Raw genomic sequence first — 17,935 nt, forward strand, 5'->3', positions numbered from 1 at the left:
GTTTTTATTTTAGAAGGGGTCGTCTGAGCCAGTTTTTGTTGTCCGATCCTTCCATATTTGGCGTAAAAACTATGTCGAAAATTTGAAAATCTCTCTGTTAACTTTAGCTAACCAATATTCCTTAAGAAACAAAAAAAATCATTTACATCTATCTGAACTAAACCATCCTAGATTTTACTTCTTGGCTTTCTGAAATCCAAGGTGTATACTGTATACTTAATCCTATAAACAGAGCTCAATAAAGAGTAACATTAAAAAGATTGGTTGCAGACATGCCGGCCTCATGATTGGAACTGCTTTGATAAACTTTGGTAATCAATAGAAATAGGCTATTTTTTTGGCATGGCATCAAATTGGGGTCTCTTTAAGAAATAGTTTGAAATATAAACATTATAGTAACCTAAATAATTATTCATTATTATGATTTCTAAACATTGTCAAGTTGTTTTCTCTCTGCAATAATTTATTTCATTTCATATTTTATTCAACTACAAAGCACGAGATAATACAAATAAAAAAATCACAATTTACTATGTAGTTTGGACCCGCCTAACCAGAGTAGGTTGTTTTAATTGGTTGGCCCACTATAAACGAATGAGAATTGCAGATAAAAACAATGTACATTGTACATTTTAAACATAAGAATGATGATAAATCAAGAAAAATGGTAAGGAGGAAGGTGAGGGAGTATAAAGAAAAGGGAGGATACTCAGCGTAAAGGTTGGACTAGAGGGTAACATAAGTTATTAAAATCATGTTTATGAACTACAGGGTGATGAAGATAGTAAAGACTAAGTTTATCCACATGATACACAATTTTTTTTTACAGATATAATTTGCATAACTATCTAAAGAGATCTTGGCGACTTTTCTTTTGAACAATTTTGCATATTTAGTTTCTTTCAGCTCTAATTCAATCGAATTCCTTATTTTTGGAAATAAGGCGGAGGGAAAACATTCTAGCGTTTTAAAGCGAACCGTTCAAGTTTATATGATTATGTTCTATTTGGTTCAGCTAAAGAATTAAACATATCCTGGAAGGAAGCTGAAAGATTTTCATAAAAGTATTTATGCATAAAAGATAGAACACCTAGTTTATATGTATCATCAAAATTTAGGAGTTCTGATCTGAAAAATATTGGATCTGAGTGTGCCTTAAATGAACTATTATTTACTGCTCTAATTGCTCTTTTTTCAAGAGGCTTGATTTTCTGTAGTTTAGCATTTTTTACGCCCCCCTCCCCCATGTTATAATTCCATACTCAATATGTGGCCTTACAAGTGCATTATAGACTAGCAGACGAATGTTTAACGGTAAAATGTTTTTAATCTGATTCAGAGCAAAAATTGTGCTAGCAATCTTCTTGGAAACATGTTCAATTTGATAGTCCCAATTTAAAAATTCATTCAAGGTTCGCATCAATTACTAAAGTTTCGATATGTGGAGATGATTTTAGAAAACTAGTGTCATCAGCAAATAGATTAGTAAAAAAAGACGTTGCTAAAGGCAAATCGTTTATGTATATGAGAAAAAGTAGGGGCCCAAGAACACTTCCCTAAGGAACACCACATAAAATTGGAAAAAATACCATTTATACAAACATATTGAGTCCTATTTACTAAATAGTTTTGAAACCATGTGTTAGCTACATTTTTAAAACCGTAATACTCTAGTTTTTTTAAAAGAATATCTAAGTTGCAACAGTCAAAAGCTTTCTTAAGATCTAAAAAAAATTCCCAGTGTAAATTCTGGTTGGGGTTTATTAAGATTTTCGTAAATTTTATTCATTAGGTGTAGTAAAGGTTGATTAGTATTATGTTGTGGTCTAAATCCATTATGATGTTGATAGAAAATCTCAAAGATATTTAAACATTTGAGTCGCAGCTATTTTTTCAAGAAGCTTACTTAGCGCTGGTAGAATACTAATTGGTCTGTAGTTATTAAATTTATCTTTTTGTTCAGTTTTAAAGATAGGAATTATTTTTGCACATTTATAATCACTAGGGATATATCCTGTTTTAAAAGAAAGGTTAAACAAATGCGCTATAGGATAGACAATACTTTCAATTATTTCCTTCAGTAGCTTGGTAGAAATATTGTCCTTACCTTGAACTGTTTTTAGGTTTAAGTTTACTCACTGTTTCAAGAATAATTTCTGGTGTAATATTTGCATAAACAAAATCTTCCTTGGATGGCTCCTTCAGATATGTTTCAAAATTGACATTAGAATCAGGAATATAACTAGACAATCTGGGTCCAACGTTCACAAAAAAGTCATAAAAACCCTCTGCTATTTCAGCAGATCCCACAAAACTTTGTGATTTGAATAGAATAATTCAAATTATTTATTGTTTAAAGTTAACAGATAGATTTTTGAAAGTTAGACATAGTTTTGCGCCAAACGGAAACATCGAACGTCAAAATGTTACTTTTACGACCCCTACTAAAATTAAAAATTAAATGTTAATGCCTTTTTTATCTGTCTATCTATCTATCTATTCATCTGTCTATATATCTATCTATCTATCTATCTTTCTATCTATCTATCTATCTAGGACTACGATGGTTCCCTAGAGCGGCTAGCTAAAGAAAGTGATAGCTTGAAACAAACTTTTGGACATTTCTTCGATCTGACAATAGTTAATAACGATATAGACGAAACAATCAGGTAATTTTACATTATTTAACCAATAAACAATGAATGCCAGTAACAAAATGACAGAAATTTTATTTTAAAAATACCTTCTTGAGTTTATCAAAGGAAAAATGGGAGTATCGTGATGATTTTTTCGATAGATTACAAATGACAAATCTAAATTTTGGATACAGATCGGACATTAAGCGGACATTAAGTGGACATTAAGTGGACATTAAGTGGACATTAAGTGGACATTAAGTGGACATTAAGTTGACATTAAGTGGACATTAAGTGGACATTAAGTGGACAATAAGTGGACATTAAGTGGACATTAAGTACACATTAAGTGGACATTAAGTGGACATTAAGTGGACATAAAGCGGACATTAAGTGGATATTAAGTACACATTAAGTGAGGTAAATTTTGGAAATTCCACTTCCATCACCCGGAATAGCATACATATTGGATATTAAAACGTCTTTTCGAGAAAACTTTTTTCATTCAAGTCAGTATTTCGTGGACGAAAACCGGTTTTTATGAGATGACCCATAGAAGAGAATAAATAAAAAAATTGGAACGCTGAATTAAAAATTTTGTAATCGTAGAAATCTTTTCAAAAAAAGTGTGTGGCAAAAATCTGTTAGAGTCCAAAAATAACATGTTTTGAGGTCTTAACTCAAGTAAATTTCTTTAAAGTTAAAAGGCTTAAAAAATGGACTGTAATCAGCGGCCTTAGGTGAATCTTAAGATTCTCATATATGCATGTGTTAATGATATTTTATTTCAAATTTTTATTCTCTTAAAAGTCAAATTCTTTTCTCAAAGTTGATCAAGTATGCTCCATACAAATCTGGTTGAAGCCATTAAGATTTCAAAAATTCTTCTTTAATATTTGTTGCTCCAGGATCCTGGAGAGAGCTCTGGAGAAGATTAATACAACACCACAGTGGGTTCCAATATCATGGGTTTACTGACACAAAACATCAACAACACGAGGTAACAGTTTTATACCACTGTGCAGCCTCAAACTCATCGTAACTGTTGAATTATGCCCAACCTTTCAGAAGCTAAAAATCTTGGAAAATTCAAATTTGATAGAGGAAATCTAATCATCATTTCGCGGATCAAAAAGCAAATACGGTTAAGAAAATGTGTGTTGACCCAGTTTTTTTCTTTTATACAATCCAGTCACAATAGCTGCGAAAAGTGTATTTTGTATTTAATGTTTATCACATACGATAGTATTTATTCTAAGAATGCATACGAAGACTCACAAAATATATTTTGTACAAATCTAAATATATTTCGCCTATTAAAATATCTTCTTATTTTTATCCTTATTGACAAAAGAGATTTTTGGCTAGCTTCAGAAGTGAAATGAGATAAAGTGGCCTTTGACAAGGGCCTGGACCAATCATAACAATAACAGTAAAAATAAAATTACCATCACATTGCGATTTAACAAAAACATTTGTGTGAAGGAGGGGGTAAAAGAATGAGTTTCTCGGATAAAAGAATCTAGATTTGAATAAAATAAGTTTGAAGGAGAAACTGAGAATACTGTGTGATTGAAAGGAAGTAAAACTTGAAGAGAATGATAGAAATGAGTTCCTTAACTTAATTTAGCAACACTGGCCAACTCTTACATGTTTGTGATCCACAGAGTTAGGAACAAATATTTGTTCTAGAAAAAATAAGTGTGGAAGGGAAATCAGATTTAGCCGGAGAAAGGTTGACGATAATGATTTGATTTTCAACAGTGAAACATGTGAAAATCATGTAAATGATCAAGTTTTCAGAAACACAAATATAAATATATAACTTTTTCCATCTTGAGATGTATATCAAATTTTTAAAAGAAATTTTTAATCCGTTGAAAGGAATTGAGTTTTTGTCACAAAATATTATTTCCAAATCCATATATCTTTGCAACCCAATGTGGAAGACCTTAGATATTTCAACTATGAAATCAGTTAGATCAAATAATCTAAGTTTGAAATATCAAAAGTTTGCACCAACAGGTTGCATAAATATAGGGACTAGATCATGTTTAGTTTGCGGTTAAAACACAATTTCTGTAAGCGAAAAAAGTAACCTAGAATTGCAATTTTCAGCTATTATTTCAGGGTTTTCGGTCCTCGTGCCAAAATTGTCCTTTTCTTTCCAAATTTTAACGAATTTAAACAAAGAAAATTTCAAACTTTTTTTAAAAGGCTAAGGGATCACCATGGGTGCCCTAGGGGTAACAATTGACAAAGGCAAATTTTTTTGAAATCTCTTGATTTAATACCAAGCTACCTGGGCAAACGCCAGGCATTACAGCTAGTATGTAATATGCATGTGTAAAGCCAGAAGATATCTTATATTTTTCTAGAACAGTCTAAGCAGCCTAAACCTGATGGAGGCAGAGTCGTTGGAGGTCGGTTACCAAGAGTTTTTGGAGGCCGTGAGCAGAGAACTGATGGAGGCCGAGAACTTGGAACTGACGGAGGACAGGAGCTGATAACTGATGAACGAGGACGAGAGCTGGATAAAGATCAAGAGTTAAACTCTGATGAAGGTCAAGAGTTGAAAGTTGATGGAGGTCATGATTTTAACCAGGAAGGAGGTCGTAGTAAACTACAGGAAACTGATCCTATGGCCTTTAGTGGCAATATAGAATATGGAATCAGCTATTGTTAAACATTTTTGTTAAATCAACTGCTATTGAATAATAGAAAAATAAGAAAACTTTTTATCATATTAGAATCTCAAATAGTTTTGTTATTTAAAAAGAATTTTCTGAAGTTTGTTAAAAATATTGCCATTTAACTCCAGTTCAACCCTGACCCCCCCCCCCCCCCCCCCCCCCGCCTCACTCTTTAAATGGACGTATACTATCTTTATTTAAAATATTCTGAAGTGGGAACTCATGTATTGTGAATATCAAGATCAATGCTTAATATCGATCTAAAGCTGAAAATTGTCGTCTGTGGAAGTGCTCAGTGTGGATATAGAGATGAAGGGATCTGGATTATGGATAACACAAAGGTTTCCAGCTCAGAGCTTATATTTTCTTGTTATGCTCGTCATACCTTGCTGGGTAATAAGTACTTATCTTTATTCCAAAAAATATTACCATCAAAATTTGATGCGTCATTTTTTAAACTTTTCATTTAAAGGGACTTTAAGCGTAATTTTCAGTGGCATTCTATTTAAAGAAGGACATCGCCGATTCACAACGGTACCCTTTAAACCTTTAACTGATAACCGAGGACAAAGAAGTCATTAGATATATCTCTGAAATATTGTGTAAAATTACGTGAAATTGTACGCCAGTCTACTGTGTGAACTCAACGCGGGATGACGTCACATTTATTCCAAGAAAATCTAGAATTTTCTATGTCTAACACGGTTTTCAAAATTCGAATGCGAATATTTATATTCTGCGACTTCTTGAAAGTAAATATTAATTTTTCTTAAAAAGAAATTACAAAGTGTTTCTGTAGATAGATAAAGAAAGTAAATCGGTTGTGTCCTTCTTGAAATGGTTAAGATTACTCGAAATTACGCCTACAGTCCTTTTAAGAATGTTTCCAACTGTTCCCTTGTCCTCATACATTCATTTTATAAAATTTTCTTCACGGCTGCTTTATTACCCTTCCTTGCAAACTCATTATCAGGCCTGAAGTTGCTCATCTGCTAACTGAATTGCTAATTTAGTGCATAATTGTAACATTTGCAATTTATGATTCATTTATTCATGCTCGCATATATTCCTTTTCAAAGAATTAAATCTGTTGCCTTAATTGCGCAAAAAAAACTCCGTTAACTTAAGAACAAAAATTCCTTTGCAGGAAGATTTTTCTGAATTATATTTTTACAGAATTCTTTTCTTATTTCTATTTTGTGTGAGATGTAAACCTGTTTAATTAAAGTGTGCGCTAACCGATAAAATGTGTCAAAAACTAACTCTAAGTATTATTATTGTTTAAGACTTAAAATAGTGTTAGATTTTTATAAAAATACCCCTTTTTCATATTCTGGAACATTCTAGTTTTATCATAATAATACTGATTTTACAAACTATGTATATTTGTTTTCTTGTATAAATATTCTTGTAAATAATCAAAATATGGATTTTAAATTTGTTTTGTTTTTAATTGTATTGAAGAGTCTGGAAGCGTAATTTCACGTGCAAAGACGGTAATGTCCGATTCAGAATGGTACCTTGATCAGATGAATTAGATAACAATATTTATAGAATTGAAAACAGACTTTTTTTAATCGTGGCTTCTAAACAAAAGTGACTTGCGGATTTCTACGACAGGAAAACTAAACGAAACATTGTTAAACCTAGAAAAATCACAATATCTTTTAATCAGATACAGATTTCTAGTGTACCGTTGTGAATCCGACGTGTCATCTATGCACGAAGGGTCACTTGAAGTTACGCTTACAGGCCCTTTGGCATTCATTCAAATGGATGTACAGTATACACTATACAGTATTTCACAAACAGCATACAGTGTACACTGATTGTTGAGTTTTTTAGAGTGTACATTTTTATTCCTATACATAGTACAGTTAGATACACAAAAGTACCCTTTCCAGTGTACACTGTAAACTGTACGCTATAAACCGTACACTTTACACTAAAAATTGTACACTGTTCATGTAATGCACCATATGTGCATGCCAAGTGATTGCATTACTGCCACTCTCAAAGTTAAGCTTAAGGTCTGCACTCCTGATCATAATCTTATTAGAATTATCGACATTGAAAACATGAAACTGTTTCCCTGAAATTTATTATTTCTATTTTATTTCAACTTGTACCTGAACCTTTATTCTATCATTAAACCCAATTATGAATTATTTTAAGAAATTTAAGATCTGGCTTTGTTATTGTAATTCTGACTAAAATAGAACAAATTCGTATACAATGACTTTTTACATGACAGTAACGAGGGTTTTTTTTGTCTTTTTTTAATCGTTCCATTTTTCTCAAGACAAATATATGCAATACACAGTCAGAAATAAGCGTGAGAAAAATATTATGTTAAAACGATATGGCGCAGTACTAATCTTTCTCTTATTTCTGACCAAAAGCTGAAACCAAAGAATCTAAAACAAAATATGTCTCTCGATATTAAGAGAATTGTGAATAATACCACGGAAATGTCTGTACTTGCCATTCCATATTAAATACAAAAATATGCATGCAAACCATTGAATTACGCAGTATCAACTATTAACACTAATTTGATTTTCTAAATAGATCATTGTTAAAACCATTAGTCATTTTTTAGAGAGAAAGAGAACGAGGAAAGAATGATTACTTAGTCAATGCAAGATAAATAAGTAGCATTTTTTTCCACAGACTCATATATCTTTCCGACCCACTGTCGTAGACCTTTTAGATATTTCCTCTGAATATATGTACTCTATAAATATATTCTGAGGATATTTCAAACTATGCATGTTGTTAGATCAAGTAATCTAAGATTGAAATAACAAAGGTTTACACTTTAAGATTGCACAGATATATAGATTAGCAAAGGTTTGTTTGTGTTTATCTCTATTCTTTTGGACCATGACACAAATATTTTTTTCTTTCTGGAAATTTGTCATTGAATATATTGAATATATTAAATATATAGAATATATTGAATATATTCAATAAAACTATTATAACGCTATTATTTTGGTTCGCAGTGTTATAAAGTTGTTGGACAGAAATTTTCTCTTTTTCAGAAGGTTCAATGTACAGAGAAAATGTGCGTCCCAAAAGTTTATGTTTTTATGCTAAATTATCAATATTAATACGACATTTATTGAAAATCTTTTGAAAAGGGACCAACTACATTTCGAGTACACTTTAAATACTAGAACGGAATTTTAGAGTAAAATGTNTTAAGGACATTGTACCTACTAGTCACACATTGTAGATAGAATAAAACTACGTTTAGTGGGTCAAAACATAACATCAGAAATGGGACCGAGCACATTATTATGCCTGGTTTTCAAGGTTAAAACGGCGTTTAAGAGAAAAATGTTTCATCCCCCCCCATTGGTGGGTAACCTACTAGAACCACTTTTTAACACAAAACAATGATGTTTAGTAGGCTAAAAAGCCTAAAAGCACTTTTTTCAGAGACACCATGTAGTTTAAATCTTTGTAAATTCTGACTTAACCCATTTCTTTTAGTCTTAACAGAGTAAAGTTATTAAAAATTAAACTATTTCTATCTCTATTGAGTAATAAAAGCATTATATCATTTATTTAACAAGTATATTACTGCACCAACACATTGATTTGTTACACGAATAAATATTTCTGGATAAATGAATACTTGAGAATACATATATATATATATTGATATACTNCATGTAACACCAGTTGGTCGGAACTATGTATATAATATATATATATTTACATATTTCTTTACAAATATTCTTAGCATGGCTAACAATATTATTTTCTATATTAGCTTAAAATATATTTACTTCAAGCAGAAAATAATATATTTAGGACATTAATACACAGTTATAACAAGAGTACACAGCTAGTCCTTATAAAGACATGAGTACCATTCTATGAAGCTTAAACATTATAATGAATATCTATGACATATGTACATTGCTAGATTCTAGAACAAATGTGTCATGTCTAAAGTAAATGTACGGTGTACTTGGATAAAACATCAGTATATAGCTAGAACATAACTACAGAACTCTTGTACAAACATATGTCATGTGTTTACAGCTTTATATGACATAAGATTCATAAAGTTAGACAATTATGTATTATATATATATATTATATTATATATATATATATATATTAAATATATTATATATATATATATATATTAAATATATTATATATATATATATATATTAAATATATTATATATATATATATATATTAAATATATTATATATATATATATATATTAAATATATTATATATATATATATATATTAAATATATTATATATATATATATATATTAAATATATTATATATATATATATATATTAAATATATTATATATATATATATATATTAAATATATTATATATATATATATATATTAAATATATTATATATATATATATATATTAAATATATTATATATATATATATATATTAAATATATTATATATATATATATATATTAAATATATTATATATATATATATATATTAAATATATTATATATATATATATATATTAAATATATTATATATATATATATATATTAAATATATTATATATATATATATATATTAAATATATTATATATATATATATATATTAAATATATTATATATATATATATATATTAAATATATTATATATATATATATATATTAAATATATTATATATATATATATATATTAAATATATTATATATATATATATATATTAAATATATTATATATATATATATATATTAAATATATTATATATATATATATATATTAAATATATTATATATATATATATATATTAAATATATTATATATATATATATATATTAAATATATTATATATATATATATATATTAAATATATTATATATATATATATATATTAAATATATTATATATATATATATATATTAAATATATTATATATATATATATATATTAAATATATTATATATATATATATATATTAAATATATTATATATATATATATATATTAAATATATTATATATATATATATATATTAAATATATTATATATATATATATATATTAAATATATTATATATATATATATATATTAAATATATTATATATATATATATATATTAAATATATTATATATATATATATATATTAAATATATTATATATATATATATATATTAAATATATTATATATATATATATATATTAAATATATTATATATATATATATATATTAAATATATTATATATATATATATATATTAAATATATTATATATATATATATATATTAAATATATTATATATATATATATATATTAAATATATTATATATATATATATATATTAAATATATTATATATATATATATATATTAAATATATTATATATATATATATATATTAAATATATTATATATATATATATATATTAAATATATTATATATATATATATATATTAAATATATTATATATATATATATATATTAAATATATTATATATATATATATATATTAAATATATTATATATATATATATATATTAAATATATTATATATATATATATATATTAAATATATTATATATATATATATATATTAAATATATTATATATATATATATATATTAAATATATTATATATATATATATATATTAAATATATTATATATATATATATATATTAAATATATTATATATATATATATATATTAAATATATTATATATATATATATATATTAAATATATTATATATATATATATATATTAAATATATTATATATATATATATATATTAAATATATTATATATATATATATATATTAAATATATTATATATATATATATATATTAAATATATTATATATATATATATATATTAAATATATTATATATATATATATATATTAAATATATTATATATATATATATATATTAAATATATTATATATATATATATATATTAAATATATTATATATATATATATATATTAAATATATTATATATATATATATATATTAAATATATTATATATATATATATATATTAAATATATTATATATATATATATATATTAAATATATTATATATATATATATATATTAAATATATTATATATATATATATATATTAAATATATTATATATATATATATATATTAAATATATTATATATATATATATATATTAAATATATTATATATATATATATATATTAAATATATTATATATATATATATATATTAAATATATTATATATATATATATATATTAAATATATTATATATATATATATATATTAAATATATTATATATATATATATATATTAAATATATTATATATATATATATATATTAAATATATTATATATATATATATATATTAAATATATTATATATATATATATATATTAAATATATTATATATATATATATATATTAAATATATTATATATATATATATATATTAAATATATTATATATATATATATATATTAAATATATTATATATATATATATATATTAAATATATTATATATATATATATATATTAAATATATTATATATATATATATATATTAAATATATTATATATATATATATATATTAAATATATTATATATATATATATATATTAAATATATTATATATATATATATATATTAAATATATTATATATATATATATATATTAAATATATTATATATATATATATATATTAAATATATTATATATATATATATATATTAAATATATTATATATATATATATATATTAAATATATTATATATATATATATATATTAAATATATTATATATATATATATATATTAAATATATTATATATATATATATATATTAAATATATTATATATATATATATATATTAAATATATTATATATATATATATATATTAAATATATTATATATATATATATATATTAAATATATTATATATATATATATATATTAAATATATTATATATATATATATATATTAAATATATTATATATATATATATATATTAAATATATTATATATATATATATATATTAAATATATTATATATATATATATATATTAAATATATTATATATATATATATATATTAAATATATTATATATATATATATATATTAAATATATTATATATATATATATATATTAAATATATTATATATATATATATATATTAAATATATTATATATATATATATATATTAAATATATTATATATATATATATATATTAAATATATTATATATATATATATATATTAAATATATTATATATATATATATATATTAAATATATTATATATATATATATATATTAAATATATTATATATATATATATATATTAAATATATTATATATATATATATATATTAAATATATTATATATATATATATATATTAAATATATTATATATATATATATATATTAAATATATTATATATATATATATATATTAAATATATTATATATATATATATATATTAAATATATTATATATATATATATATATTAAATATATTATATATATATATATATATTAAATATATTATATATATATATATTATGTTTTAACCATAGTTAAAACATGGTTCAAAGGCATGTATCAGTAGAGTACCATTTTATTATGGAAATTAAAATTTTTGAGGAATTTTCCAGAAATCCTTAGAATTCAGATTCTCCCAGCACAGAATGCATCAACTAAACAGAAAAATTATTATCTTTTCATAAAGTTAAAAAGTTCTTCTTAACGTAGATATATGAACGCTTCCGTGGGGCTTATGATCATATATAAAACTAGCTTGGGAACCCAGCGTTGCACAGGGTTCTCATAGTTACTCCCGCCGTTTACCCGCACTTATTCGATTTTTACCGGACGAAACTAAAATCGACTATTGAGGATGAGAATATATATAAGATGAGAATATATAGGATGAGAATATACGAGATGAGAATATACAAGATGAGAATATATATAAGATGAGAATATATAGGATGAGAATATATAAAATGAGAATATATAGGATAAAAATATATAGGATGAGAATATATAGATTGAGAATATATAGGATGAGAATATATAGGATGAGAATATATAGGATTAGAATATATAAGATGAGAATATATAGGATGAGAATATATAGGATGAGAATATACAAGATGAGAATATATAAGATGAGAATATATAAGATGAGAATATATAGGATGAGAATATATAGGATGAGAATATATAAGATGGAATATATAGGATGAGAATATACAAGATGAGAATATATAGGATGAGAATATATAGGATGAAAATATACAAGATGAGAATATATAAGATGAGAATATATAAGATGAGAATATATAGGATAAGAATATATAGGATAAGAATATATAGGATGAAAATATATAAGATGGGAATATATAGGATGAGAATATATAAGATGAGAATATATAAGATGAGAATATATAGGATGAGAATATATAGGATGAGAATATATAGGATAAATGAAACAAACCTTCTTGAAAGAAGCACTTTGATTGATGGAAGTATTGTTTAGAACAGGCTGAAAATAATATTGTAAAAATATTAAATCCTTGATATTACTTTTAAATAAGCTGATTACTCGCCTCAGACTCTATTTAATGAATATTAGCTAGGTCGCTGAACTACTATCCGCCGCACCAGTTCAAATCTTGAATCACCGATTCAAAGTTAAAGATTCATGAGGATTTGAATTGGTGATTCACTATTTGAATTTGCGGTAGCAGTTCAGTGAACTCTCAAGTTCTTTAAATTCGGTCCTTGATGTCTCAGACCTTTGATTTTTTAAACGATAAATTCAGCTAGATAAAGTAATCTAACTTTTAAATATCAAAGGCATGAACCATCAGCTTGCAAATTTATAGATTTGAAAAATAAGAGTAATATTTTTTAGGAAAAAATTTCCCCTTGGATAAATTTTATAATGATTATTCATTTAAATAAACTTAATGGTTTGAAATGTTTGATTTTGTAAACGTTGCCGGTTAATATCACAGAAACTAATTGGTGTCTGTTCCAAACGTACAGACATTTACAATTGGTAACAATAGACATTTACAATTGGTAACAATATGAGTTTTTTTGGTGAAAATAAACTTTAACCCCAATTTACAGTTTTTGAAAATTGTTGATTTAAAATCTTACATCCGTTCTATAGGATCTATCAGAGAGCTGAGATGTAGGTCTCTCTCCGCCATGATTCAACTTTTCAAAGTTTCTTCCAACTACACGACACAAAACTTATATAATAATGCAACTACCCGATATAAAAATAATAAAATACTGAAATCACACGATACAAAACTAATAAATACTGAAACTACACGATACAAAAGTTAAGTAACAATTCAACTTCTCAATACAAAAATTGTATAATGTTTCAATATAACCAAGTCCAATAAAAAGTTTATGAAAATTGTTTCTTGTAAAACTTGAAGAAAATCTAAATGCTATACAAAATTTATAAAACTTTTAAACTTCATCATTAAAAGTCTATACACTGAAACCAAAATAATAAAACTTCTAAAACATTTAATATACTTGATTGATTGAAAATTCATCTCTGCTTAATATAAAAATTAAAAGATAGAATGAATGAAATGATAAAAATGTCGTTTTTAGGAAGGTTTTTTTCAGGAATTAAATACTAAAATAGTAAATTGAAACAAAATTATTTTCAATTTTAATTTAGGCCTACATGGATTTGTTTTTTGTCCTATAAACAAATTCCCTTTACTTGTGTACTGCTAAGTTCAAGAATATCTGTATAATTATTATTAAGTTTTATAATCTCCCTATTCCATGTTGTGTTTTGGTTCCATCCATCTCAGATTCCAGAACAATCTAGAATACTCCAGTATAGATTCCAGAACAATTTAGAATATTCCAATATAGATTCCAGAACAGTCTAGAATATTCCAATATAGATTCCAGAACAATTTAGTATATTCCAATATAGATTCCAGAACAGTCTAGAATATTCAAATATAGATTCCAGAACAATTTAGAATATTCCAATATAGATTCCAGAACAATCTAGAATATTCCAATATAGAAGAGGAATTATAAGATTCCAGAACAATCTAGAATATTCCAATATAGAAGAGGAATTATAAAATCTAGAATATTCCAATATAGAAGAGGAATTATAAGATTTCAGAACAATCTAGGATATTCCAATATAGAAGAGGAATTATAAGATTCCAGAACAATCTAGAATATTCCAATATAGAAGAGGAATTATAAGATTTCAGAACAATCTAGAATATTCCAATATAGAAGAGGAATTATAAGATTTCAGAACAATCTAGAATATTCCAATATATAGAAGAGGAATTATAAGATTCCAGAACAACAATCTCTAGAATATTCCAATATAGAAGAGGAATTATAAGATTCCAGAACAATCTAGAATATTCCAATCCAATATAGAAGAGGAATTATATCACGAAACATACTCAACAATTCAAAGGGAGTGACCGGCAATGTATGGTGGTTGAACTGAGATTGCAGTTTTGCATGTAGAGAAATTTTTAAAGATTCATTTGAGACAAGTAACACATTTTAAAGATCTGTTTTTGAGTGTATATATATATATATATATATATATATATATATGTATGTATGTTAGCAATAGCTGGCTAAACGGCTGGACCAATATGGCCGGCTGAAATTTTTAAGGAAACCGGGGGGCAACATAGTCAAAAGAAGGGGTTCTAATATTTCTTGTTAGCCTCAGCAAATTACGTTTCTTAACAAGAAGTATGTTTATTTTTTTAAGTAAATGAATTTTTTAAGGTTCATCTGGCTAATAATTATGGGGGTTCTCAAAATTTGAAATAAAAGTCGTATTAGCGTAGAACGGAAAATGCAGGAAATAATTAAAACATTCGATAAATTTTTCTAACCTTAAACGTTTCTGATTCATGTTGTTTAGAGTTGGTTGCATTACCAGGAGTAGGAAGATGCAGTACACCCTAGATTATATACAACTTTGTTCTGTTCTGTACAATTCTGTACTGTACAACACTGTTCTGTAATGTACTGTACTGCTCTGTGTTGTTCTGTTCTAATTTGTTCTAAACTGTTTTGTACTAATAGGCTGTACTGATACAGGAGGCCGTTCCTTCTGTAAACTTCATCGGTCGACAACTTGACGTCTCCTATATTGGTCGTCAAATGTAAGGAGAAATTACCTCCCCCCCCCGTCCCTAATACATTAGTACCTGATTAATCCTGGGTGTCTTAGCTAGAGATTCTTCATTATAAAGATGTTCAGGAGAATTGTATTGTCCTGACTGTGTTGCACCAAACTAAATAATATTCTAGTTTGAAATAATAAAAAATTTATCTAAAAAAATCAATGTATTTTATATTTACTATGTTTAGTACAATCTAATTCAAAAATATCACGTATTTACCTCTAATTTATATTAAACTATATCATGGAAAAGTATCATATTTCCACGTGAGGTTTTGAACACACAATATTTTTTAATTTTCAACAATTGAATGAAATATTATGAAAATTGCAAGGAATTTTTATTTCAGGGTTAGGTTCGAATTTTCTGGCTTGATTGCAGAATATTACAAATATATGTATTTTGTTTAGCATAACAATTTTAGCAATTTTAACTAAATGCAGGGTTACTCACAAATGATGAGGTTTTAATGACGACCTGAAACTCTAAAAAATATGACGATTCCAAAGTTAAGTTAATTATCTTCTGCCTTGAATATAAATTTTAAATGGATTATTTAATGACTTGGGAAAAAAGGAAGAAACCAGTTGCAGAGAATCGTAAATTTAAGGAAACAGGCAGTTTAAATTACGTAGAGTCATCACTGAAGTCTCATCTTTTCAGGGTAACCCTGCATCATGGAAAAACCTAATGTGTCTACATACACAAAGATGTACAAATTATTCATCAACTATTGAGCCCAAGATAACATCTCTGTTGTTGGTCTTTGTCCTGGCCTTGTGGCTAGGTTAAATTTGAAAAACTAAACGCTACATTGGGTGGTAGTAAATGTGTAGATTTTTGAGTAATATGCTGTATTTTGGTGTGGTACACACTATATACAAAGAGTATTGTGATGTGGTAAATGTGTAGATTAGACTATTGAGTAATATGCTGTATTTTGGTGTGGTACACACTATATACAAAGAGTATTGTGATTTGGTAAATGTGTAGAGTAGACTATTGAGTAATATGCTGTATTTTGGTGTGGTACACACTATATACAAAGAGTATTGTGATGTGGTAAATGTGTAGAGTAGACTATTTAGTAATATGCTGTATTTTGGTGTGGTACACACTATATACAAAGAGTATTGTGATGTGGTAAATGTGTAGAGTAGACTATTGAGTAATATGCTGTATTTTGGTGTGGCACACACTATATACAAAGAGTATTGTGATGTGGTAAATGTGTAGAGTAGACTATTGAGTAATATGCTGTATTTTGGTGTGGTACACACTATATACAAAGAGTATTGTGATGTGGTAAATGTGTAGAGTAGACTATTGAGTAATATGCTGTATTTTGGTGTGGTACACAC

General features: G+C 24.7%; 2 protein-coding genes across 6 annotated transcripts in view; one reads left to right on the forward strand and one right to left on the reverse strand.

The window, feature by feature from the left end:
• Window positions 1–7,916, forward strand: part of LOC111700820 (peripheral plasma membrane protein CASK) — a 44,397-nt gene extending 36,481 nt beyond the window's left edge. The window contains exons 32-34 of the mRNA XM_023471874.1: window positions 2,557–2,669; window positions 3,545–3,636; window positions 5,015–7,916. Of these exons, the coding sequence (XP_023327642.1) occupies window positions 2,557–2,669; window positions 3,545–3,614 (183 nt within the window). The 3' untranslated portion in view covers window positions 3,615–3,636; window positions 5,015–7,916. The remainder of the gene's footprint in view (window positions 1–2,556; window positions 2,670–3,544; window positions 3,637–5,014) is intronic.
• A 4,960-nt stretch (window positions 7,917–12,876) lies between these two features.
• LOC111700755 (uncharacterized) overlaps window positions 12,877–17,935 on the reverse strand; it is a 36,334-nt gene continuing 31,275 nt past the window's right edge. For 3 of the 5 annotated variants that reach the window (XM_023471824.1, XM_023471802.1, XM_023471794.1), the window contains 6 exons: window positions 16,599–16,685; window positions 16,281–16,349; window positions 15,168–15,216; window positions 14,518–14,597; window positions 13,847–13,894; window positions 12,877–13,043 (listed from right to left, as the gene is read on the reverse strand). In XM_023471824.1, the coding sequence (XP_023327592.1) occupies window positions 13,008–13,043; window positions 13,847–13,894; window positions 14,518–14,597; window positions 15,168–15,216; window positions 16,281–16,349; window positions 16,599–16,685 (369 nt within the window). In that variant the 3' untranslated portion in view covers window positions 12,877–13,007. Of the gene's footprint in view, window positions 13,044–13,846; window positions 13,895–14,517; window positions 14,598–15,167; window positions 15,281–16,280; window positions 16,350–16,598; window positions 16,686–17,935 lie in introns of those variants that run through there. The other 2 variants (XM_023471809.1, XM_023471817.1) reach the window with 2 other exon arrangements.

This window comes from Eurytemora carolleeae, unplaced genomic scaffold (genome assembly GCF_000591075.1).
Source record: "Eurytemora carolleeae unplaced genomic scaffold, Eaff_2.0 scaffold81, whole genome shotgun sequence".
Lineage (NCBI taxonomy): Eukaryota > Metazoa > Arthropoda > Copepoda > Calanoida > Temoridae > Eurytemora > Eurytemora carolleeae.